This window comes from Pseudozyma flocculosa (genome assembly GCF_000417875.1).
Source record: "Pseudozyma flocculosa PF-1 unplaced genomic scaffold scaffold00011, whole genome shotgun sequence".
In the NCBI taxonomy this organism is placed as follows: Eukaryota; Fungi; Basidiomycota; class Ustilaginomycetes; order Ustilaginales; family Ustilaginaceae; genus Pseudozyma; species Pseudozyma flocculosa.
In genome coordinates this window covers 69,072-93,045 of record NW_006920879.1, presented here as the reverse complement: position 1 = coordinate 93,045, position 23,974 = coordinate 69,072, and the positions used below count along the sequence as shown (strand labels likewise).

Sequence of the window (23,974 nt, the reverse complement as noted above, 5' to 3'; positions counted from 1 at the left end):
GGCGCGCGGGCGGCCCTCCGTCAGATCCGGTAGACGACGCCGTCGCTGAACATCACCTCGTTGACGTCGTTCATGGCCTCGAGCGCCTGCCTCGCCTCGCGCGAGTCAAACAGCGCCTCGGTCCGCATCCCCGCGTTGATCATCGGCAGCAGATCCTCGAGCGAAACCATATCCTCCTCGGCCAGACGGCCCCCGGACGCCAGCAGGTCCGCCAGCAGGCCCTTGAACTCGCCCAGCCGCTCCTCGGACAGCGCGCGCGACGCCGCCTGCTGCTGCTGTGAATGACCCGCAGAACCAGACGATGCGGCCGCCGCCGCCGCCGCTTCGGCCTCGCGCATCGCCTCGATCTCGTCGGCATCGTCCATCGCCGCGTCCTGATCGTCGTCCATGCCGCCTGGTCCCACCAGCCCGGGCTTGGGCCGCTGCGACGACGTGGCTCCTCTCGTCCCGTAGCTGCGCCCCGGACGCGACCGCGGCTGGCTTCCGTCGACGTAGGCACCGCTCGCGTCCTCGTCCTCGTCGTCGTCGTCGTCGTCATCGTCAGCGTCGCCGCCGCGCCCGCCGTTGCCGTTGCCGTTGCCATTGGCGTCGCCGTTGCGTCCGCCGCTCCTCGTCGCCCGTCCGTTGGTCTGCAAACCTCGGAAGCCGTGATCCGTCGCGCCTGCCGCGCCGCCGTCCGAGTCGTTGTCCGAGTCGTCTTCGTCATCGCTGATGGGGCTGCGCGAGCCGCGGTCGGTGCGCCGCCGCTTGTGGGCGCCCCGCTTCGAGCTGCCCACCACCTCCTTGAACAGCGCGAACCGCAGAATCTCCTCGGCCGCCTCGGCGTCGCGCTCCTCGACCTTGCTGCTCAGCCGGCTCTTGGCGTGCGCCGTCGCAAGCCGGATCAGCGTCTCGAGCGTCCTCGCCGTCAGCGGAGACGTCCGCTTCTGGTTGCCCGACAGCTCGTCGTTGCGCAGGTTCGAGTAGACGTTGACGATCCACTCGGCCGCTCCCTTGGTCAGCACCGGCATCACCCGCGACTTGGCAAACTGGATGTACTTCTTGACAAACGCGATCGACAGCACCTCCTTCTTGCCGCTGGTCCCGCGTCCGCCCGAGGCCGTCACGCCCGAGTGAAGGAGTGGGTTGTACTTTTCAAACGGCGACGTGTCGCCCAGCATGGCGGCGCCGTCGGCGTCGGTGCCCTCGGGCGCGCCCACGTCGAGCGCCTGGTCGAGATTGTCAATGGCCGGCGTGCCCTCCTCGAGCCCTGGCTGCAGGTAGCGGTGCATGCGCAGCACGTGCTCGGAAATCATCCGGTCGCGCTGCTCGTCGACGTCGTCGGTCACGACAAACAGCAGGTCGAAGCGCGACAGCAGCGAGTCGGGCAGCGCAATGTTCTTGTGCGGGTCCTTGTGCACGTCGTACTGGCCGTAGATCGGGTTGGCCGCCGCCACCACCGAGCAGCGCGCGTTGAGGCTGGTGTGGATGCCCGCCTTGGCAATAGTCACCGTCTGCTGCTCCATGACCTCGTGGATGGCCACCCGGTCAATGTCGCTCATCTTGTCAAACTCGTCGATGCAAATCACGCCCCGGTCGGCCAGCACCATGGCGCCCGCCTCGAGCCGGCGCTCGCCCGTCTCCTTGTCCGTCGTGACGGCGGCCGTCAGACCGACGCCGCTCGAGCCTCGGCCCGTCGTGGCAATGGCCAGCGGCGCCGTGTTGAGCACGAAGCGCAGCATCTGCGACTTGGCCGTCGAGGGGTCGCCCACCATCAGGATGTTGATGTCGCCGCGGATGTGGGTGCCGTTGGGCAGGTTCTTTTCCGCGCCGCCGAGCAGCAGCAGCAGCACCGCCTTTTTGATGTAGTCGTGGCCGTAGATGGACGGCGCCAGCGACTGCGACAGCAGGTGGAAGACGTTCTTGCGCTTGGCGATCTTGTTGATGTTGCGGATGTCGGTGTCGGTGATGTGCGCCTGGGCGATGCCGCCGCCGGCCTTGGACGAAAGCAGGTTGAGGTTGTTGCCGACCATGAGGGTGCGGAAGGTGGACGAGGAGCTCTGTCCGACGCGGTTGCCGAGGCTGCGGTACATGCCGACGAGCTGGATGCGGTCGCCCGGCTTGCAGCGGTCGACCATGTCGTCGTCCATGACGACCTCGATGCTGCGCGGCAGCTGGCCCGGCGGCGCCCGCTCGGGCATCTCCTGGATCGAGATCATCTGGTGGTCGCGGAAGACACTGTGGCCGTACTCGGTCGTGAGGCGGTTGCCCTCCTCGTCCTCGGTCGGGTACACGGTCGACGAGGGCGGCAGCGTGCCGTACATGGTGGCGTCGCGGTACTCGCGCTGGTGGAAGTTGGTCGTCGCCTCGCAGTAGTGGACCGACTTGAGGATCTTGGGGCGCACGAGCGAGCCTGGGCGGCGGCGGCGGCGACGGCGGCAGTAGCAGCAGCACGACAGGGCGGGGCAGTACAAGGCGAAGGCGACAGGCAGGGGGTCAGCAAGGGAGTCGACCGGAGCTCGACGGCGGTCAGCGCGCTTGCGCTTACTCACACCTCGTCACGATGCCCTCGAGGCTCATCATCTTGCCAATGTGGATGGAGCGGAGGGTGCGCGGGTTGACGTGGTGGTCGCCGAAGCTGCCGCGCAGACCGATGTAGTACTGCTTGCCGACGACGTCGGCCTTCATCGACACGGCGAGCGTCTCGACGAGCGAATAGAGGGCGGCGTCAAACGCCGGCAGGTATTCGTTGGGCTCGTTGAGGAGGCCCGTTGCAAACTCGCGGTTGTAGGAGCGGACGTCGTCGAGGTTGACAATGAGGCGGCGGGCGTCGACGCGCAGCATCCTCCGCACGGCGTCGCGGTAGTTGGTCATGGACGTCTCATCGTCGAGAAACTCGGCAAAGACGCGGGCACGGTCGCGCAGCAGGTCGTCCTGGAGGACGGGCACCTCGAAGTTGATCTCGCTCGCCGGTTGCGTCATCTCGATGGCGGCGGCGGTGGCAGCAGCGGCGACGGGGTGATGGGACCTTGACTTGGCTGCCTCAACTGGGGCGTCTTGTCCTTGTGTGGCAGTCCGAGATGCGATTCAGTGGTAGAAGTGGGGTGGAAGCCGTGCGTTGAGAGCGAGGAGAGCAACGCCCGGCAGGGCAAAGGAACGGAGCGGGAGCGAGTGGTCGAGCAAGGCGTTGGAGAAAGGCAGACAGAGTGACGGGATGAGAAGCGGAGAGGGAGGGAAAGAAGGAGGAGAGAGAGGAGGGCGATGCGGGTGTGATGGCAGAGAGGGGGGGAGGGGAAGAGAGGGGAAGGAGGCCGTGGTGGGCCCTCGCTCGTTGCGGCCCTCGTTGCGGCGGGACCTGGCAGCAGCCGCTTGCTGCTTGTGTGTTGGTCGGTTGGTCGTTTCCCAGACGGACGGCGCAGGCCCTGCTGCCTGGCCTCCCCTCTGCCGCCATCGCTCTCTCGCTTTCCGCACGCGGTCCCTCAAGCCCTGGCCTGCCAGGCAAGGCACCTTCGCCTGCAATTTACGCGCTCGCCGCGTCCGCCGACCACTTAACGCGACAGACCCGCCTGGCTCAACCGCGACCTCGCGCTTCCCGTCTCGATTTTCCGCTGCGACCCCCGCCTGGCACGGAGCCGAAAAAGCCGCTCGCCTGGACCAGCACCTCCCAATTGCTGGCTGAACCCCTGCTCTCTCCACCTGGCTGCTGGCATGCACGCACGCCGCTCTTGCTGCCATCCGCAGCTTCGACGACGACAGGCAGCGCGACGGAGTGCAACACAATGGATCTCGCAACGGCTCCAACGACGGTACAAATTACAAAGGGCGATGGCGATGCCCGGGACCTTTAGCTGGCGCTGGCGAGCGCCTCTGCCTCGTGGATCTCGCCAATGGCGTGCACCGACTCGATGCCGAGGTCAAAGTTGAACGTCGTCCCGCGCTTGCTGCCACGCTGCGCCTCGTCGACGCCGCCGTCGCTGCGCAGGCCACCGTCGACGGCCCAGTCATCCTCGGCATCGTCCGAGCGGCGGCTGACATCGCGCGAGAGGGCCGACGGGGGCGAGTCCTTCCTGGGCGCCGGGTTGGCCGAGGGCGGCGTGGGGACATCGAGCACCGCCGAGATGCCCACTGTCCGGATCTTTTCGCGCATCATCGACAGCTGCGAGTTGGACACCTGGCCCGTGTTGGTCAGTACAAAGTCGTCGAGCGGGATCTGTGTGGATCAGGAGGACAGAAGTGAGCATGGAGGCGAGGCAGGACCATCGGTGGGCAGCCGTCAAGATGCAAGAGGTTGAGTCAGCAAGCGAGCAAGGTCCGAGGAGTGACAGAGGCTTGCTGGGCTGCGATGCGCTGCGCTACTCACGATCACCGTCTGCCAGTCGGCACCCTTTGTCTCGTCGAGGTAGAGGCGGTGCTGGAAGAGGTCGCTGGTGACGGGACCGTCAGTCTGGATATTGACGAAAAACTTGGGTCCCGGCGGCTCCTTTCTGCCGAGGCCGAGGGCATGGATGGCGCGAGATGCGGCGGGACCCGAGGGATCGTTTGCGTGGATGGCGGCGCGCAGCGAGTGACCGCCGGCCGCGGTGGACGGTGCGCCGGTGTCGTCGCGAGCCGAGGCAGAGGACGAGGCGGGCGTCGAGGCGGATGGTGCCTCGGCGGCCGCAGAGGCGCTACCGGGCACAATGGGCCGCTTGGCGAGCCGATTGCGGACGCGGAGGGCGAGGTAAGGGTGGACGGTCGTATCCCAGCACTGGTTGCCGAAGAGGGTGGGGCGGTTGCGGTTGCGGAAGCCGGCATAACCGCTGCGCTCGATTTTAGCGCCCCTGGGCACCTGTGAGCTGAGGGTGCCGTAGAAGCGACCCTTTGATGCGTCGTCGAGGGCGAGGCGGCACTGGGAGAGGCCGCCGATGTCCGAATCCGCGCCCGTGGCAAAGTTGGCGAGGTGCTGGGGCGAGGTGAGGGCGTAGATGAGGAGGGCCCCCTGGTTGGCCGAGTTGGGCGAGATTTCCATCCTCATGACTGGAGTAGATTGGGGAAGGGGGGGGGGGGGGGCGGGAGGGGAGCGACAGAGAGCAGCCAGGTCAGAGCTAGGCTTGGTCTGCGGCAATCCGGGCGAAAGGCTATGCACTCTTTGCAGTCTCGTCTCTGGCCATCTCGATGGAGCGCTGGATGGCCTGACCAAAGGCCTTTGCGAACGACATGGTGGGGCAGTTGGCGCTTGCTTGCTTGCTTGCTGGAGGTCCAAGAGGGGAAGGGCAGTCGAGCGAGGAGAGATGGTGGCCGAGAGCAGAGCGAGAGCCGAATGGCCGGTGGGTGGGTGCGTGAGGCAAGGCCGGCCTGGATTACACACCCTCCGAGGCCGTGGCCCTGGCTCACTGTCGGGTCTTCTCTTTTCCCCTTGGCCGGCTGACGGGCTGGCGGGCGGGCTGGCGGGCTGGCTCGAGGTTGGTTGTGGAGGTTGGGGACCGACCCTTGCCTTGGCCCGGCCGCCCTGGATTTTGATTTTTGGATTTGGCCTGTGATCGCAGGCAGGCGAGCGGGCACGCCACGCCACGCCGCCCCGCCCGGGGCCTACGCCGGCGTGGATCCTTGGACCAACACAGGCGGGCGGGCAGGCCCCCCTTTGGCCCCCCCCACCTCCGCGCCAAAAATTTTGGGCTTGGGCGCAGCTCACAGGCCAGCCCGGCAACCAGGCAGGCCCAGCCACACCCACACAGACGGACGCAAGCAGGCTTGGCTTGGCTGCTGCTGCGCCAGCCAGCCGGCCAACACGCAAGCCCTTTCCCTGCCTGGCCAGGCCACCCACCCACCCATCACTACCATCATCACCACCCTCACCGCCATCACCGCCATCCTCGACTCTCGGCGCCCTTTTTCATCCCCCCCGCATCCTCGCCCGCTCCTCGCGGCACGCTCCTCCGACCCTGGCGCTCACTCCACTCCACTCCCAGAGCCAGCCCGTCCACCTCAGGCCCCCTTGTCTCCCCGTCCGGGTGGCGTCCATCGAAAGCGAAAAGACAGCCCCCGCCTCGCTTATCCACGTTCAGCCAGCTGGCCATCCGCCACTGCGCGCAACGGGCTCTTTCCTGCCCTCTGCCTCTGCCCCTCTCTTGGGGCCCATCTTTCACCTTCCACCTTGCCACGCGACATCTGGAACCATGCCCTACCCCAGCTACCAATCCTCCCCCCTCTTGCTGCACCACCCTCCGGCGCTGGCAAACAACGCAAACGGCCATACCGCATTCCAGATGCCTTCGACCCCTTCCAGATCCGCCTCGCCGGCGTATGCGTCTGCGGGCGCTGCCGCCGCCGCCGCATCAGCTTCGCCCGGCCCTGCGCACCAGATCCCTTTCAACGCCACCCCGGTCCACCATGCCCCCAGCCCTCTCGGCTTCGGCTTCGGCTTCGGTTCCTCCTTCGGCGGCAACAACAACCAGGCACCTCTCGCAACCCCCTCTCACTCCTCCTTTGCCGCCACCTCGGCTCTGGCCCATTCATTCGCCTCGCCATCCGCCTCCCCGGCCTACTCGCCACGCAGGGCCGATACCAAGCGCAGGCGCGACTCGGACCACGACGACGCCGACGAGGCCGACGAGGACATGGACCAGCACTCTTCATCGCCCCGCATGCGGCCCGCACCCGGCATTGGCGATTCTACCTTCGCTGCAGCACCCCGGTCGATGCTAGCGCCAAAACGCCTCCGTGCCGGCATATCCCAGGGCAGCCCCTCGTCTACCCACCTGGGCGCCGCATCGAGCGGCCTCAACCGATCGATCTGGGGTCACCCTGCGGAATCGTCCTCTTCCCATCGCTCCTCGTCGAGCCCCGGCAAGGGCCGCATGTCCGGCCTCGATGTCGATCTCGGCAAGATGCTGGGTAAGTGTCGCATGACCCTCGACCTCACCGCTCCAATCTTCCGGCCCGTTCGAGTTTGACGCTAACCACGCCTGCCACTGCTCTTCTCCTCTTCTCATCCCTCGCCGTCCACAGCCTCGGTCGACAAGGCGTCGCTGCTGTCGATGCTCATGAACCTCCTGGCGCAGAGCAAGGATCCCAACCTCGGCGCCCAGATCCTCTCGCTCCTCCCAACACCCTCCCTCGAGACCGTCGAGGCCGCACTGGACGAGGCCGAAAAGAACGTACGCGCCGCCATCCCCTATACCCAGGGCGGGGACGCCGCCGGAGTGCGCGACGAGTACACCTGGAGCCGGGTCCGAGGCCCGCTGGCCGCCTTTTCGGACGCTGCGCTCAGCTACCTGCCCTTCTTTGTCAGCGAGCTGGACGCCAAGCGCGGCGGCGCCGGCGGCTCCGGCTCGGGCGCGGACGAGGCCGTCGCCAAGCGCGAGGAGGTCCACCCTGCGACCACGTTTACCTTCCTGCACGCGCTGACGCTGCGCGTGCTGAGGCTACACGCTCTGCTGCCGCCCGTGCCCAAGAGCAGCCTGGCATTCAGCGCACTGCGACTCGACCGGGCGCCCTCGACGTCGTTCGGCTTCGGTTTTGGCTCGGCTGCTGCATCTGGCTCGATGGGCGGTGGTGGCGGCGGCTCTCACTCGACCGTCGCCGGCAGTTCGCGGGGCGGTGAGAGCAAGCACTCGAACCTGGCGGAGCGCATCCCGGAGGCGTACACGTCGCTCGTCTCGCCCGATGCGCTGCTGTCGACGCTGATGCCGGCGCTGCTCAAGCAGTGGACCATCCTGGTGGAGCGGCTGGACCGGGCGGTCAATGTCGAGGGCCGTATGTTTGGCCAGGAGGTGGTGCTGGGCTGGGCGCGCGCACTGGACACGGTCAACACGCAGGCGTCGTCGGGCGAGGCAGGCGCCAAGCCCGAGGATGCCATCATCCGCAAGGCGATGGACGAGGTGCGCAACCGGCTGGAGCGGGACCTGGGCTGGCTCGTCGGTGGAGGGCCTGGACCTGCGACTCTGCGTTCCGCCACCCCTGTCGCCCGGCCGGTCGCCTCGGCAGGATCGACGAGGGCCGTCAACTCTACCCATGGCGATGGCTCCCAGCAGCAGCAGCGTCAGCATCTCGTCCGATCGGCACCGGCGGCGACGTTGTCCGGGCACATTCCGAAGCGCAGCCGTGGATCTTCGATGGACGACGACGAAGAGGAGCTCTAGACGAAGACGCACGCATGCGGCGCTCGACGGCGTGGCGCCGCCTTTGGGCCGCGTTTCGGACATGGCCTCGTGCTGCATCTCGACCTTTTCCCGTCATTCCCCCTGGCAACCTCAACACCACCACAGATCCCTCTGCATTGTCGGTCATCGTTTTGTCCTTGTCGTTCCCCCCCATTTTGTCCCATGTCCGGCCTCGATTGCATCCAAGCCCCAAGCCCATAGCACGCACGCCACCCTGAGCCGCAGCCGCAACGGCAGCATGCGCACGCTCCGCGTACATATACCACGCCATCCCATCCCTCAGCAGTAGGTAGCAGCAATCACCAGTCGATAGCCAGTAGTATTTGGCCGCGTTGGTAGGCAGTTCTCCCTTCCCACCGAGGACAGACGGTGGCCGCGTCTCTTGCAACGTCTACTTTGGTCTGCATGGACGGCGCCCCTGTCTCGGCATCTTCTTGCTGTCGATTGAACATGAATGGCGCCTCGCGGCCTCGACCTTGCACTTGACGGCGTGCGTGGAAGAATGGGCCAGTGGAAGTGTGGGGCGGTGGGACGGTGGTTTCGCTCCATAGTCAATAGATGATGGAAAGGACGCTCACCCGCCACGAAGCGTGGTGGCGACGTGGCGTCTGCGATGCCTGCCAGGTCAGGTCAGGTCAGGCCGGCCTCTGCAAGCCACGCGGCTGTGCGGGGCATTTTTTCGGATGGCCAACCGCCGGCTGCAGTCGGCAGGCTGATCCCCCCACTTTTGGGGGTGAGGCGAGGCTGCCCGCACCCCATCCTGACTCGACTCGACTCGACTTCGACTTCGACTTCGATCGGCTGGCTGGCTCTTCTCGATCCACCACCACCACCGCGACCCAACTTCATCTAGACACCGGCTCTCGATTCGTCACGGACCATGATCCTCGCTGCGACATCACGATGACCACCATCTCGCCCTCGGCAGCAGCGCCCCCCTCGCTTCGTCCCTCGACATCGATGAGCGGGTACAGCCACACGGACACGTTCCGGTCTGCACGTCAATCCATCGATGCCCGCTCCTGGACCGACGATGACGCGACGAGCGCGATATCAGACGCCACCGTTCCCACGCCACGCCCCGCGCCCCCGCTCGGTCACGGCCAGGAAGACGAGGTCTCGTCTGCCTCTCGGCGCCGGGATGGCGCTCCACGTCCACCCAACCGCACTCAGGACGTCGAAATGTCGCACCTCGGCGGCGACACCACTCTCGGCGCTTCACCCGTCATGAGCGAACGGGATGCGAAAGATCCTTCTCCCTCTCCCTCGTCCAAGGAACACGGAGACGAACACCATCCTCCGGCCTCGAGCGCCTCGGCCGATCCCGACCTCTCCCGCACCCCGCCCCCGCTCCAAGAGGAGCTGGTACCTGCTCCAGCACCGCCACCGCCGCAACGGGAGCCGCTGCGCTTCCGCATCGCGCGGCACGCCGGCATCCTCTCGCTGCTCGCGTTTGCGTCCATCTGGGGCACGCTGGCGCGCGAGGGCCTCGTGGCGCTCAACACCTACGACGGCCAGAGCATCGCACCCCTCATCTGGGCCCAGTCGGTCGGTTGTCTGGTCATGGGCTGGTCCATCGGCAACCGCAAGGCGCTTGAAGCATGGTGAGTCGGCCCGCCATCCCTTCGTTCCGCTCGTCTGCACGCTCCGGTATCCGGCTATCAACTGACCGTGACTGGCCGACTGCTGTCCTTCCCCTCCCGCCCCCTTGGTCCGCACCTCACCAGGTCGCCCTCGATCTACCTCATGGTCACCACGGGCTTCTGCGGCAGCGTGACGACGTTTTCCTCGTGGATCCTCGAGGTGTTCCGCGCGTTTGGCGACCAGCGCCACTTTGCACGGGGAGGGCTGCACAACGTCATGGACGCCCTCACCCAGACGGGCGCCACCCTCGGCATGTCGCTCATCTCGCTCTACGCGGGCAAGCGCCTGGCCAACCTGCTCGACGTGTCGCTCCTGGCGAGGTGGCACGCCGCCCGCCGGGGTCGCAGCGCGGCGCTCAGTGGCGATACGGGCGGCCGCAGCAGTAGCAGCGGGATCAAGGCCCACGTCACCGACGACGAGGACCACCACCTGGACGCCAAGGGCGAGGAGGCGAATCGGGAGCTGCGTCTCAACCTCTTCTTCATCGTCTTCGGACTGGCATTCTGGATCGGCGCAGCGCTCCTGTGCGCGCTCAAGGCATCGTTTGGCAGCGTGACCTTCTCCCTGGTCCTAGCGCCACCGGGCACCTTTCTACGTTGGTACCTCTCGCGTCTCAACCTCGCCTCGATCTCGACGCGGCGCTCGTTCCCGCTCGGCACGTTTGGCGCCAACATCCTCGCGACGCTCGTCATCTCGTCGTCGTTTACCTCTCAACGTTTCGGTCGCGCCGCCGCCGCCGCCGCCGCCGCCGCGGGAGGGGGAGGGTGGGGGAGGGAGGCGTGTTGGGCACTATACGGACTCGAACACGGTTTCTGCGGGTGTCTGAGCACGGTATCGACTTTGGTCGTCGAACTCGACTCCATCTCCTCTTCCTCCCCTTCCTCATCGGGGGGAGGAGGGAGGGGAAGAGGGATGTGGAAAGCAATACGCTACCTCTTCATCAGCTGGGCCGTCGGACTCGTTTCCACCATCCTCGTCGTCGGTGCACCCTGGTGGTCGGTCGGTCTAGATGGGAGGTGTATCGGCGTGACCCTCTGAACGCCCCTCCCTCCCTGCCCTCTTCGGTCCTGCTCCTACCTCCACTCGTTCGCTCCCGTTGCTGGGCTAGATGGAATTCATATACCCCACTTACCATCTGCGATTCCCGTCCCCCGAGCTCGACATCTTCCCTTCGCACCGTATCGCACCGCCTTCGACACGCTTCAAACGGCGCGGAAGCGCACGGATCGCAGATCGATCAGCGATCGCACCTTGGACACTGAGTCGGCCACAGCACCGCATCGAGTCGGTTTGGCTCCGATTTTTCGCTCTGGCCCTCGCTCTCGATTCGATGCTGGCATTCGATTTGCTTGCTTGCATCGCATCGCTTCGCATCTAGCAGCTGGCAACTCGGTGGGACGGGATCCGGCGAGTACGCCCGTCCATGCCTCTCCCAAGATCTCCTCGAAGAGGGCACGGACCGAGGGCACAGGGGACCAACGACGACAAACGACGCCGGCCTACTTCTTCTTGTCGCCCTCCTCCTTGGGCTGAGGGGGTGTGAGCTTAAACTCGTTGGGCCTGTACGACTGGCCCTCGCCCACCTGCTCCCATGGCGAGCTGCAGTGGGTGAGGGATCGGGGCGTCGGGGGGTCGGGTCAGAAAAGGGGTGTTTTGTGCGATCAGCATCAGGTGGAGATCAGGGGCGGGCGCCGATCTAAAACGGAAGCACCACGCAGCAGCAGCAGCGGTGACACCGGCGACGACGACGACTCACTTTGCCTCAAAGTTGCGGAAGGCCTGGGTGAGCTGCAGCGGTTCCGAGACGACGCGCTTCTTTTCCTCGTCGTAGCGCACTTCCGTGTAGCCCGTCAGCGGGAAGTCCTTGCGCAGAGGGTGGCCCTCGAAGCCTGGCAGAGGGAGGAGGGGGAGGGTAGGGAGGTAGAAAGGTGAGCGAGGAACGACATGGTGAGCACGCCAGTTCCGTCTGGCGGCCAGTGGTCGGCCAGCGCCGGCGGCACGTACCGTAGTCGGTGAGGATGCGTCGCAGGTCTGGGTGGCCGACAAAGAAGACGCCAAACATGTCCCAAATCTCTCGCTCGTACCTGACGACCGTCGCATTTGGCAGGAAAGAGAACCAGATGTCAGCGTACGGCCCAAGGGGGTGTAGCCGCGCAAGAGCAGAGCCTATGTCGGCATCGGAGGAGGGACGCGGCTCACCAGTCTGCGCTGCGGAAGAGGCCAGTGGCGCTGGGGACGGGGTGGACCTCGTCGGCGTAGGTCTTTACGCGAATGCGAGCGTTCCACTGGAGCGAGGTGAGGTGGTAGACGATCTCAAAGCGCTGGGAGCGGGTGGGGTAGTCTGCGCCCGAGATGTCGATGCACTGGCGGAACTGGGTCTGGGTGTGGTCGCGCAGAAAGGTGAGGGTGGGCAGGATGCTCGAGGGGGCCACATAGAGGGTGAGCTCGTCCTTGACGACTGAGAACTGCTGGATGAACTTGGGAAGGCCTGCGGGTGGGGGGTTGGAGAGGGGGAAAGGCAAGGACAGGGCAAGACGTCAGGACCGGGCACTGGCGTCGAGGCGGAGCAGGGATAAAGGAGGACGACGCGGCAAGGAGAGGGGCAGAGCTGGACGGGTACGAACAAGAAGTGATGTAGCTGCCAAAGTCGTGGAGGGGACCCTGGATCTGGCGGTACTTTTCGGCCTCGTTGAAGCCGGCGGGCTCGGTAAAGGGCGAAGCACCGACGACTGTGGTTAGGGCGGGCGGCAAAGGGGGGAGTCAGATTAAGCAGTCAGCACGACGGTGGCGATGGTGATGAGAGCAGTAGAGCATGGCGAGGCGACGCACCCCTGTCGCCCTTTCCGTCGCCCTGAAGAGCGACGCGGGAGGTGGCGGAAGCGGTAAAGGACCTGGAAGCGGCGATGGTGGCGGAGCGGGTGGCGGTTGAGGCCGATGCGGGGCGGAGGGCGGCGCGCGAGGCGAGCGAGAGTGCGCTCAGGGATGATCTAGCGGCTGCCATGTTGGTTGTGGGTGTGCGTCGGCGAAGCTGGTTGGGCGGTGTTGGCAAAGGTCGACGAGGCCGGGGTGGTGGAGCGGAGGGCGAGCGGCGAGCGGTGAGCGGTGAGCGGCTAGCATCTGCCCAGCAGCTCCCGGGGATGGCGTGCAGCAGCGGTCGCTGTCTTGGGCCTGGCCTGGCCTGGCCATCTTCGCTCCGGCCTCGAGATTGGTCATCTAGCTCGGTGCCGAAACATGGGGCCGTCTCGTTTCTCGCACGGCTGAGGCTGCCTTGCCTCGCCAGGCCTCGCCTCGCCAGGCCTGCGCTGCCTCCACCAGCCCAACCACCGGCACCGCGTCGAGGGTCCCCACTCGTTCTTCCTCTCCCCATCTCTCTCTCTCTCACACAGTCTGTATCAACCGCTGTCGCCATCCCTGTCCCTTAACCCCCCCTAGCGCCACAATGGCATCCGCAGAAGCAACGGCATCCTCATCCACGTCGTCGGCCCTCGCCCTCACGCATGCCAACGGACACCCACCATCCTCGTCGTCGCACCCGAGCTACTCGGCCGCCCTCAACCCCATCGATGCCCTCCCGTACTATGACCGCGAGCTCGAGACCCAGCAGGGTTTGAGAGCGCGTGTAGACAACGAGATCGCTCAGGAGCAGAAGTCCATGCAGGCCCTAGGTCAAGACCGCCTGCCTCCCCCTTACGAGCCCTTTCAGGTGAGTCGCCCTTGCCAGTCTCGACGCAGCCTCTATGGTCCCCTTCACGGCATCTGACAGCCTGCCGCCTTTTTTTCAACATCTGCTTCGCGCCTCCCTCTCAGTCGAACCCCCACCTCAAGGCAGAGTTTGACCGCATCGCCGGCGGACAGGCCGCATCGCAACGGCTCGACACCACCAGATATACCCTGCCACCACCCGCCGCGGGCCTCGAGGCATCAGAGGACGAGTGGAACCAGGCGCTCGACAACGCCGCATCCCAGCTCGGGCACATGCAGATCCGGTTAGTGCCAGCACACATTCTCTTCCGACAGGCCGGAGCCTTGGCGACCGCTCGCTCGCTCACCGCCACCACGTTCCTTCCCCTGTCCCCCGCTTCCTTGATCCACAGCTTGAAGAACGTCGAGCTGCTGCGTAAGTACGGGTCCAACCTGTGGCGGCTGCACAACTTCCAGCAGGAGTCGATGGCGCAGCAGTACGCCGACGCCGTCGAGGCGATGCGGGGCCTGACCAACGAAATCAACCGGACGCGGCAGTCGGAGCAGACGGACGCGGGACGCAAGCTGACGTCGCTCGAGCGGCGGTGGACGGAGCTCATCTCGAGCGGGCTGCAGCTCGAGGTGGCCAACCTCACGGCCGAGCACGAGGTCGAGGCACTCCAGCTGCAAAAAGAGGCGCTGCAGCGCCAGATTGACGACATGGACCGCGCCGAGGCACAGGCGGCGTAGCGCTCTTGCGCTGCCCTTTGGCTGCGACCGACCGCGCCCTCTCTGCTGAATCGAATGTACTTTTACATGGACCGTGTTGTGGACCTCCGTCGTCGTCGGCGAGGCCATCCCGGCGCGAACTACCTGCTGTGCGTGCGGGTGGTAGGCCAGGCAGGCCGTCAAGTCTGGCGCCAGGGTGGTGGATTTTGGGTGACGGTCGCGGGAGTCGGGAATGGCCCCGCCTGGCCTGGTTTTGGATGGGTGAGGGTGCGAGCGCGGTGAGGGTGAGGTGAGCAGAGGGCCCGGCGGCCCAACACCCTTTCTTCTCACCCTGCTCCTGGCCAACCGACGCCTGCTCCTGGGCAACCAACCAAGCAACCACCTTGGCTCCTCGTCCCCTTGCCATCTCCCACCACCCACCGACCCGACCCTGCCTTGCACGGCTGCAGTCATGGACGCCGCCGCCTCTTCTTCCTCATCCTCGTCCGCAGCCGTCGCAGCGCCGTCGGCGGGCACATCACTGCCGGACCGTAAGCGCTTCATCGCCACTCTGGGCGGCGGCGCCTTTTTCCTCGGCCTGACGGGCGCCACCATCTACGGCCTGCGAAAGGCACGCGCACAGGCGCTCAAAGAGGCTCAGGAGGCCGCCCTCTCGGCTTCGGCCGCACAGTCGCCCGCCATCGCCAGCGTGCCCTCGTCATCGTCATCGTCGGCGGCAGCGACATCCTCAACAATCTCGGTGCTCCGCAAAGCTCCCACGACGACGGCGGCGGCGGCTGCCCCCACTTCAGTGTTTGACGATGCGTCCAACTCGACCCTTCCCGGCGTTTTGAGACGCAGGACGGCGACGACTCAGAAACCAACACCAGTCTCTGCGCATCCTCATCTCGTCTCCGCTACAGTCAGCTCGTCGGCAGCCAACCCCAGCAGCAGCAGCTCGACAGCCATCAGTGGATCCACCTCGCCATCGCCCGACTCCAAGATCGACTACAGCGAGATGGACTCGACGCTCGACTTTTTCGGGCTCTCCACCCCGCAGACTGCCAGCGAGAAGGCGCAGGGCGCCGGCGAGGGCGAGGGCGACGGGGCCGAGGAGCGGTATCGACCGATGAGTTTCGGCGAGACGCCCGTCGGACTCTCGCTCAAGGCCTTTGCCACGGCCACGGCCATCGTGCTCGGTTCGGCCGCCGTCGTCGTCGAGACGACGCGGAGGGTGATGGACGTGCACAGCCTGGACGAGGTTGTGCTGCGGATGAGCACCATTGTCCCCTCTCGCTCCAGCGGCGCAGAGGCGCTGAGCGGCATCTCCCCGTCGCTCCGCACCACCACCACCTCCTCCTCCTCGTCCTCCTCTCCCTCGACGACGGCGACACCGGTAGCGGGCGGGGAAGGGGAGAGGGCGGCTCCGAAGCCGATGTCGGTGCAGGAGACGATGGACGCTCTGGGTGCCGCGACGAGCCTCGAGGCGTGGTTGACGACGCTCAAGACGCAGCTCGACGCCGAGCGCGACGACGAGGTGGCACGGCGCTTTGCCAACCTCGCCGCGTACCAGGACCACGTCCGCGCGCGCTCCGAGGCAAACGACGGTCGACACGTCAACGATTCCATCTCGAGGTCGTACGACATTCACTCTCCCCTCGAAGACGTCGCGTCGTCGTCGTCGTCGCCCCCTTCTCTGACGATGATGGGGCAAGACCAGACGCCGAACAAGCTGTCGAGTTCGAGGTACACACTGTCCATCTCTCCGCTCCTCCCGCTCTCGGCCTTCGGCTTCGGCTTCGTATCGGGCCTCACGTCGGCCGGGAAACGGGCCTCGCTCGTCTTTATGGCCGAGAACGCGCACCGCCTGCCGGATACGGTGCAGGGGTGGTACTTCTACTCCAAGACGAAAAACTACCGCATCCTCCTCCGCGGCATCCAGGGCGGGATCAGGCAGGGCGCCAGGCTGAGCGTGTGGACGACGGGCTTCTGCATCGCCGAACGACTCAGCGAGCTGGGACGCGGCGCGCTCGGCGAGTTCCTCGATAGACTCAGGAGGGATCCCCACGTCGGCGTCGCAGGAGGCGGTGGCGGTAGTAGGTATAGGAGGGGTGCGACGAGCAGGGAGAGAGAGAGACAGCACCAACAAGAGGACGACAACGGAGACGACAACGCCGTCGTCGTCGCCGTCGATGCGGCCCATTCGGCGTCCAAGTTCCTCGGCCACTGGACCGACGGCTCCGTCGCCGGCCTCGTCACGGCCACCGCGGCCGTTTCCCTCTGTAAGTCGGCACCGCCACCCGCCATTTTCTTCTTACTCGTGGTCGCGCATCTCTGACCCCATCCCTCGCCTCCTTTCTTTCACCTTTCACCTTTTCCCCCTCTCCCCTCATTCCGGCCGCATCGACGACGCCAGATCAACTGACAAAGACGCCCGCCATCCGAGTGCTCCAGCTCGGCGTTCTGGCCGGCGGTCTGACGGGCGCCTTGCGCGATGCCCAGGAACGCCTCGTCCACCGCGAGATTGGCGGCGTCGCCAGCCATACCTAGCTATGTAGTTTGCGCGTGTCTCGTCCCACGTAGACGTGCACACGCCAGGACGAGGCGTGCAGGGCGCCATCGGCATCGTCCACCCGAAGGCACAGAGGTACAGAGTGTCGGAATCGACTCGACATTTCAGGCTCGATGCAGCAGCGCCGACACGCTCGAGAGACTGTGAGACGGGGAAGCGATCACAAAGAGTCGGGCTGGGGATGCCGGCTCGGGCTCAGACTCAGACTCAGGGCCTGGCCTGTTCCCGGCCTTGTGTGTGTGCGAGTGCGAGTGCGTGTGCGAGTGCGAGTGCGAGTGCGTGCGCGTGTGCGTGTGCGTGTGCGTGTGAGTGTGCGTGTGCGTGTGCGTGTGCGTGTGCGTGTGCGAGTGCTTGGATGGGTGCGAGCGGGCTGCTTGCGCGATGCGTTGGCGCGGGACCCTCCCTGCTGCTGGTCACGATGCTGCTGCTGGTGGTTGTGACGACGTCGACTTTGCTCCCGGCCGTCGCTGGTTGGCGCTGCCCCTCTCTTCACTTTGACTCAGTCTTCATCCTCTCGACCCTCGTGACAAACTCGGGCGCCTCTCCGGTGGCGTCGTACTGGTCTGCGCCCTGGGCGATGCTGTAGTCGAGGTCGAGGAACGTGTGCCTGTGCTTCCTCTTGGACTCGGTGTCGATGCCGTAGTGCTCGTCGCGCTTCCTGAGCATCTCCCTCTGGCAGCTGGGGCCCGGGTAGGTGTCGGTGGTCGACATCATGAGCAGGGGCGGGCCGAGGGGCAGCGGCGCGTCCGGGTCGGGCCAGGTGTGGACAATCTTGCCGTAGAGCCGGTAGATGCGCTCCATGACCTTCTGCTCGGCCGCGTCGGGCACGCCGCCGCCCGTGGTGCGCGACAGGCCCGTTGCCTCGCCCGCCGCCTTGATGCCTGCGGCCACGGTGCCGGCGGCGCCCTTGAGGCCGATGCAGACGAGCGTGCCCGTCGACACCTCGTGCTTGTGCGAGTGCCAGTACTTTTTCTCGTCTTCGGGCAGCGTGACAAAGATCGACTCGTCGACCATGTACTCGATGCCGATCAGCTTGGCGTCGGCCGCGTCCGAGTTGTAGACGAGGCACTGAAACATGTTGCCGTCCGCAGAGCAGCCTGAGAGGGGCGGTGGCGTAGGGCCAGGGCGAGGTCAGGTAAGGTCACACAGCCGGGACCAGACGACGAGAGGGTCCGGCACCGATGGCGACGCGATCCTCCAACGATCTTGACTGTGCCGGGTCGAGGACTCACTGCAGTAGTGGACCGAGGGGACGCTCCTGGTGCGGTCGGTGGAGGGGATGTGGAAGGCGTGGAGCGCCTGGTGGATCTGCGGGCGAGGGGAACAGCGCGTCGAGGTCGACGAGGAAGCCGCATGCCCATTGTGGCCAAGAGTGTGGAGTTCAGAGCGCTGCCTCGGGTGTGGCCTGCTGCACTGCCGGCAAGGTAAGGTGCTGCGCTGCCCGGCTCACCTTGTCGATGGGTGCGAAGCTGTACGGCAGCGGCACAAGAGGAGAACGCACGGCAAGAGGCGATGGGGCGTGTCGGGTGTTAGCTGCTGCGGCATCTCTGAGCGTACGAGGCACTCGACGTCGACGCGGCCCGACCCACCTCATGATGATGCTGCGATGTCGATGGGTGCGGTAGCGATGGGTAAGTCGGTCGAGCTGGAGGGATGGGGGCGATGCGATGAGGGGAGAGAGATGGGCCCACCCTCGCCGCCGTGCTTATATCCCCGTCGCCCCCGTCGCCGTCGTTGGCCAGCTCGAGCCCGCGTCACGGTCTGGACGGAGGGGCCGGTGCCATCCGGGTCAGAGGTGAATCATCGCTGCTGCACCGCCTCCAACGTAACCTAGCCTTGTCTTGTAGCTCGACCAGGCCAGGCGCGGACAGCGGCCCATGAAGCCGGGCGTGCGGCGGACCGACATGAGGCAGCTCAGGGTCCAGCTTCCAGAGGTACATGCATGCATGCATGGCAGGCCAAGCCAACGCGCAGCAGCAGGTCGCAACCTCCCCCTCGCCCCCTCGCTCGCTCGCGCACAGGCGGCCTCGGCCCAACACCCGACCCAGCCGGCCTGCGAGCTTGCTTGCTTGCTTGCTTGCTGGTCGCTCGCTCCTCGGCCGGCCTCCGAGACCGGGGGTTCGACCGACGAGCAAGCCTCAGCCCAAGATCAAGCCTGGGGCTCGACCGCCATTTGAGTCTGAGCTGAGCATGCCGTGCCTCGCGCCCCGCAGCCTGGCCCGCCCGGCGAGCTCCCGACATCGACCGACCACCGCCCCGAAACCAGGAGCGAGACAAGGCCAAGGGCAGAGCAAGCTTGCCATCCAGCCAGCCCGCCTCTCCTCTGACAGAGAGGGTCGCCTGACCTGCTCTGGCCTGACCTGGCCTGGCCTACCAGCACTAGCTCCTCTTTCACGCCAGGCGTCCCGGATCATGCAGCGGCGATGACGGCAGATCTAGTGGGCCCACAGAGGCACAGCCTCAGAGTTACGGCTGGGCGCTATCCGCAGGAGCAGCCAAGCTTACAGGCGGGCTAACAGACACGACGACAGACAAGGGTGCCAAGCGGCCGGAATTATAGAATCAGGTGCGGGCTGGGCTGGCTCGATGAGCGCGCCATGGGGGACGAATCGCCTGGCTGGCGGGCTGGTTCCGGCTGGCTGGCGGGCTGGTTCCGGCAGCCCGGTCGCAGCGGGGTATCAAAGGAGAAAGCAAGCATGGTGACTACACTCGGACCACAAGCAGGGCGGCAAAGAGGATCCATCGGTCGAGATCGCAGCGAAACCTCATAGATGGCGAGGCGGCGGCGGCGGCGGCGTCGGGCGGGGCTCAAGAAGGGAAGAGTTGCTGCGGAGCGAGGTTGAGGCTACCCTGGTGCAGCGCCCAGTCGAGCAGCAGTCCCTCCGTCAGGTGCGCATCCGGTGGCGTCGCTTCGCCGTAGCCCAGTGCACCCTCACCCGTCGCCGCCACAGGCTCAATCGCGCCGTAGCCGTGGGCGCTCGAGCTCGAGCTCGATCCGACGCCGCCGCCGCCGCCGCGCGGGTACCCGTCCGGATCGTAGGCCGGCTCAGACGGATATGGCGGATACGCGGCGTGCGTGTGCGGCGGTGGATGTGAGTGTGGGTGCGAGTGCGGGTGTGTGTGAGGGGGCGGGTGCATGGCCGGGTAGGGATGATACGACGGTCCGTGCTGGTCTGGGGGCAGGTGTAGGTGCAGCGGCGCATAGTGGGCATCGTCGCCGTCGTCGCCCCCACGCGCGTCCAGGCCGCGGGCCAGAGGAGCGGACCGGTGAGGATCCTCGATCAGGTGGAACGGCAGCGGCCGACCGGGCCCGGATGGTGCAGTGCGTCGGTGCGGTTCGTCCCGGTAGCCACGATGCTCGTACCGCCCTGTCGAGGAGGTCGGGCCAGACAAGGGCGGGGGCGGGGGCGGGGGCGGGAGCGGAGGCTCGTCCCACGGATGCAGCGAGTGCTTGTAGGGCCGCACCACGGCCGCCACCGGCTGCCTCTCGACGGCCGTCATGGCCTGCTGTAGCGAGGATAGCGGGTCGCTCGACGGGTCGTTCCACGATGAGCAGAACGCCGGGATGATCGACTCGTCCGGCAGGCCGGCCTCCAACGACGGGCCGCCAGTAGCAGCAGCGCCAGCAGCACCAGCAGCATCAGCAGCCGTCGAAGGCCCTAGCTCGGCCGTCCTCGAAAGCAGCCGCCTCGTCAGCGCGGCAAGGTGCTCCTCGTTGCCCTGCCAGCGCACGCCGCCACCCGCGCCGCGTCGACGACGACGCCGCCACGACCGCTCCTCCTCCTCGAGCAGCGTCTCAATGATCCGGCTGCCGCGGTCGGACCCGGGCGTCTCGCGCATCGACGCCAGCGCCGCGTCCACCTTGTCCCTGCGCGCCTTGCGGGCGCCCTCGTCGAGGTGCTCGTCGAGCAGCAGCGAGATCGACAGCGTCAGCGTGGCACCAAAGAGGTGGTAGAAGTTGATCCAGAACGCGTCGATGACGGGGCACACGCTGCGCAGCAGCTTCTGCGTCGAGACAATCTGCTCGGCCAGCATCGTGAGCGCGGCGCGGCCGTCGGGCGAGGCGAGATCCTTGCGGTTGAGCTTGAGCAGGAAGTCAAACGACTGCTGGTGCAGCAGGCAACGCTGGACCGCCAGCACGCCCGGCTTCATCCGCGTGCTGTCCAGCCGGTAGAACGACGGCAGCTCCTCGCCGAGAAACGCCTCGACCTTGGCCTGCATCCGCTTGCGGTTGGTGGGCGACATGACGGCGTACGATCCGGGAGGCTGCTCGTTGCGCAGGTCGATGCTCTCGCGGATCAGGTGGGCCAGCGAAATCTGGCCGAGGACGTAGCTCATCTCGCTAAACTCTTCGAGCGGCAGCTCGTCGGCCAGGTTCTCGGCCAGCCGGTCGTCGTTGGTGTGGAGCGGCCGCCGCGTCGTCATCTGCGCCGGGTGCACCGTGTAGGCGCCCTCGCGCTGCGCAGAGCACCAGTCCTTGACGACGAGGTACCACCAGATGCGCACGCCCGTCTCGATCCGCACCAGGTCCTCGCCCACGTCGTTGGGCTTGGGCATCGCGTCGCCCAGGCGGTGGAGGCCCATGTCGAGCGCCGTCTGGATCGAGATGCGCAGCAGCATCCGCAGGTACGACGGCGCGTCGCGGCCATCGAGGATCATCAGCAGCGCCGCTTGCACCGCCTTGAGCGAGCCGAGCGAAAACGAGCGGTCGGCCGCCAGCGCCCGCTTGGCCAGCTGGTACCACTTGAGCGAGATGTCGTCGCCGCGGTTCTTGAGCGCGTCGGTCGCGATAAACTCGGGGCGCTGGGCGTCGACGAAGAGGCCGCCACGCCACGGGTAGAAGCGCATGCCGAGCCGCAGCACCATGAGGTACCGCGCCAGGTCAAACATGTCGAGGGTCGACATGAGGATCTCGGCGACCGTCATCGAGTTGAACGCGTCCACGTCGCGCCGGAAGGCGGGCATGAAGATGACGTGGCCGACGAGGTGGTGGCAGCGAAGGTTGAAGGCGTAGATCAGCTCGTCGATGACGATGGGCTCCGGGAGGATCTGCTTGGCCTGCTCGAGGATCTCGATGCGCTCCGCCACGGCGACCGACCGGCCATAGTACGGGTTGGCCTCGTCCTGGCTGATCTGGGTGGTGCGCGGATCGTTGATCTTCTTGGCCGACGCCGCGCCGTGCCCGGGCTCGCCAATGCGCGGGTCCGAGGCCGCCAGCTTTTCGAGGATCGAGACGGCCGACTCGGCCTCGCCGGGCGGGTCCTCGATGTCGGTGAAGGGCGACGTCGGCCGGGACGGGTGGTGGCCGGATCGGCTGTTGCCTGAGGGCCAGATGGAGCTGGCGCCGGACGTGGTGTTGTGCTGCGACGTCGAGGGTGAAGGCGGCTGCGGGTTGCGCGGCTGCGACGGCTGGGCGCTCTGGTCGCTGCGCGACGTACTTGGCGAGCCCTGGCTGCCGACGAGCTTCTCGAGCTCCTGAATCCGTCGTTTGAGAGCCGACACCTCGTCGCTCTGCTGTTGGTCGCGAGAGTGGTGGTCGTGGAGCTGCTGCTGCTGCGTCGTCGTCGACGAAGCCTCGGTCCTAGGCCGCTTCCTGCCCCTCGGTATGCGCTGGTCCTTTCTGCACTCGTTCTGCAGGCCCTTTGCGGTGCACTGGTTGCACGGCAGCTTGGTGTCGCACCGCAGCTTCTTTTGCCTGCAGCGCGCGCACGATGGAGTGTACTTTTTGGCATTGGTAATTTGCTGCTGCTGCTCCGGGTCGAGGTCGGCGATGCCTGGTGGAGCGTCGTGTTCTCTGGGGCTGGCGAGCTGGTCTGGGGACCGCGAGCGCGGAGGTGGTGCGTGTGCGGGTGCGCTGTGGCTCAGGGACGCTCGATCGACGGATGCCGAGGAGCGTGCGAAGCGGCCGTCGCAGTTGTCGCCGTCGTCGTCGCGGTCGGCGTAGTAGCCGCCTTCGGCAGCGCGCTGAACTGCGCTGGCATGGTGGTGATTCTCCGGCATGGTGCTGGTCTGGCAGGCAGGCAGGCGGGCGGGGCAGCTCTAGCCTTCGCCTTCGTCGTGGCCGTCGCTTGAGGGAGGTGAGCAAGCGAGTGCAGCTGAAGCCAGGGTGAAGTGAGGTGAGGATGGGCGGGCCCCCGTCGAGAGGCTCAGTCGTCGGCCATGGTCGGGGGTCGAGGCCCAGAGTAGTCACCGCCCGTACGCGCGTTGCTGTGATCGTCGAGAGTTCGTCGTCTGCGGTGAGCGGCAGAGTAGTCGCGGTGGCGCGAGATGATGGTGCGGGTGCTGGTGCTGGTGCTGGCAATGGCGGCGACGGAGGCTGGCGGAGCGACAGGTTCAAGTCAGTCAGGTGGCCGCGATCAGGGCGGACGTCGGCTCGGGTGCCAAAGCAGGTGGACAGGTAGGCAGACAGGCGAGAGCCGAGCGAAGCAGGTGCAAAGCGGGTCCAGCCCCGGCCACCTGCCTGGCTGGCGGGGGCTGTCAGGACGCACCTCGGCTCCCGCTCCCGCTTCCCGGCCCACGCCGCCGTCGGCCAGCCGCAGGCCCTGCCTGGCCCGAAATTTGGACTTTTCAGGCCGGCCGTCGACTTCTATAAAACAGTTTTGGTAAATATATATACAACATTTGTCCGCTCGACATCATCGGGTTTCTTGGCGCAGTTGGTCAGCGCGTCTCCTTAACAAGCCGTGTCGGCTCTGCCTACGCTACTGGTTAATCGGAGGAGGTCCTCAGTTCGAGCCTGGGAGAGATCATTTTTGTTTTGTAGGAGAGGGGCCGTGAATTTTGTCTGATTTATCGCTCGAGTTTTTTTTTCCCGTCTGAGCGGGGCGGGCGGTCCAGGAAGCTCGCTCGCATTCCTGCTGACCGAGAGACGCTGCTCCTCGTGCAGGAGCTAGGCGGTGACCAGTGTCGACTTCTGTCGGCGCCACTCGATAGCAGCACTCGATGGCGACTGCCGCCTCGCCGCGGAGCTTGGTAGATGGCCACGAGTGCGACTCTTGTGTTTGTTTGCAAGAGCGCCGCCCCAGCCTAGGCCGCTCGTCGATCGACACTTAGGAGTGCCCTCGCTGCTTCGGCTTGCCTGTCCCTCAATCGTCATCCTGACGGTCAGTGCTCGGCGAGTGGATGTTTGCTCGAACGGAGGGCGGGGATGGCTGGGGTTGTAACTCAGCTGGACACGATATCCCAGGTCGATTGTTGCGCGGCCTGGCGTGGCGGTACGGGAGCAAGCTGGTGTCTGTCTCCTTCTGCC

The 23,974-nt window shown here is 66.2% G+C and overlaps 9 protein-coding genes across 9 annotated transcripts; 4 read left to right on the top strand and 5 right to left on the bottom strand.

Moving 5' to 3' along the window:
- Positions 1-20: 20 nt before the first annotated feature.
- On the bottom strand, positions 21-2,961 carry PFL1_03533 (uncharacterized protein; the record flags this gene model as incomplete). The annotated part of the gene is made up of 2 exons (XM_007881053.1): positions 21-2,392; positions 2,532-2,961. 2 exons carry the CDS (start codon positions 2,959-2,961, stop codon positions 21-23), a joined length of 2,802 nt encoding a protein of 933 aa, XP_007879244.1.
- An 862-nt stretch (positions 2,962-3,823) lies between these two features.
- Positions 3,824-5,177, bottom strand: PFL1_03532 (uncharacterized protein; the record flags this gene model as incomplete). Its single annotated transcript, XM_007881052.1, has 3 exons — positions 3,824-4,189; positions 4,340-4,995; positions 5,105-5,177. The coding sequence occupies 3 exons, from the start codon at positions 5,175-5,177 to the stop codon at positions 3,824-3,826; spliced, it is 1,095 nt and encodes a 364-aa protein (XP_007879243.1).
- A 957-nt stretch (positions 5,178-6,134) lies between these two features.
- Positions 6,135-8,099, top strand: PFL1_03531 (uncharacterized protein; the record flags this gene model as incomplete). Its single annotated transcript, XM_007881051.1, has 2 exons — positions 6,135-6,852; positions 6,967-8,099. The coding sequence occupies 2 exons, from the start codon at positions 6,135-6,137 to the stop codon at positions 8,097-8,099; spliced, it is 1,851 nt and encodes a 616-aa protein (XP_007879242.1).
- A 924-nt stretch (positions 8,100-9,023) lies between these two features.
- Positions 9,024-10,802, top strand: PFL1_03530 (uncharacterized protein; the record flags this gene model as incomplete). The annotated part of the gene is made up of 2 exons (XM_007881050.1): positions 9,024-9,724; positions 9,848-10,802. 2 exons carry the CDS (start codon positions 9,024-9,026, stop codon positions 10,800-10,802), a joined length of 1,656 nt encoding a protein of 551 aa, XP_007879241.1.
- A 461-nt stretch (positions 10,803-11,263) lies between these two features.
- Positions 11,264-12,765, bottom strand: PFL1_03529 (uncharacterized protein; the record flags this gene model as incomplete). Its single annotated transcript, XM_007881049.1, has 6 exons — positions 11,264-11,363; positions 11,521-11,653; positions 11,769-11,848; positions 11,964-12,252; positions 12,389-12,493; positions 12,594-12,765. The coding sequence occupies 6 exons, from the start codon at positions 12,763-12,765 to the stop codon at positions 11,264-11,266; spliced, it is 879 nt and encodes a 292-aa protein (XP_007879240.1).
- A 438-nt stretch (positions 12,766-13,203) lies between these two features.
- PFL1_03528 (uncharacterized protein) lies at positions 13,204-14,195 on the top strand (the record flags this gene model as incomplete). The annotated part of the gene is made up of 3 exons (XM_007881048.1): positions 13,204-13,467; positions 13,572-13,750; positions 13,859-14,195. The coding sequence occupies 3 exons, from the start codon at positions 13,204-13,206 to the stop codon at positions 14,193-14,195; spliced, it is 780 nt and encodes a 259-aa protein (XP_007879239.1).
- A 430-nt stretch (positions 14,196-14,625) lies between these two features.
- Positions 14,626-16,703, top strand: PFL1_03527 (uncharacterized protein; the record flags this gene model as incomplete). The annotated part of the gene is made up of 3 exons (XM_007881047.1): positions 14,626-16,249; positions 16,319-16,435; positions 16,570-16,703. 3 exons carry the CDS (start codon positions 14,626-14,628, stop codon positions 16,701-16,703), a joined length of 1,875 nt encoding a protein of 624 aa, XP_007879238.1.
- A 511-nt stretch (positions 16,704-17,214) lies between these two features.
- PFL1_03526 (uncharacterized protein) lies at positions 17,215-18,319 on the bottom strand (the record flags this gene model as incomplete). The annotated part of the gene is made up of 4 exons (XM_007881046.1): positions 17,215-17,822; positions 17,958-18,033; positions 18,176-18,194; positions 18,315-18,319. The coding sequence occupies 4 exons, from the start codon at positions 18,317-18,319 to the stop codon at positions 17,215-17,217; spliced, it is 708 nt and encodes a 235-aa protein (XP_007879237.1).
- Positions 18,320-19,533: 1,214 nt separating this feature from the next.
- On the bottom strand, positions 19,534-22,725 carry PFL1_03525 (uncharacterized protein; the record flags this gene model as incomplete). Its single annotated transcript, XM_007881045.1, has 1 exon — positions 19,534-22,725. One exon carries the CDS (start codon positions 22,723-22,725, stop codon positions 19,534-19,536), a length of 3,192 nt encoding a protein of 1,063 aa, XP_007879236.1.
- Positions 22,726-23,974: the final 1,249 nt, after the last annotated feature.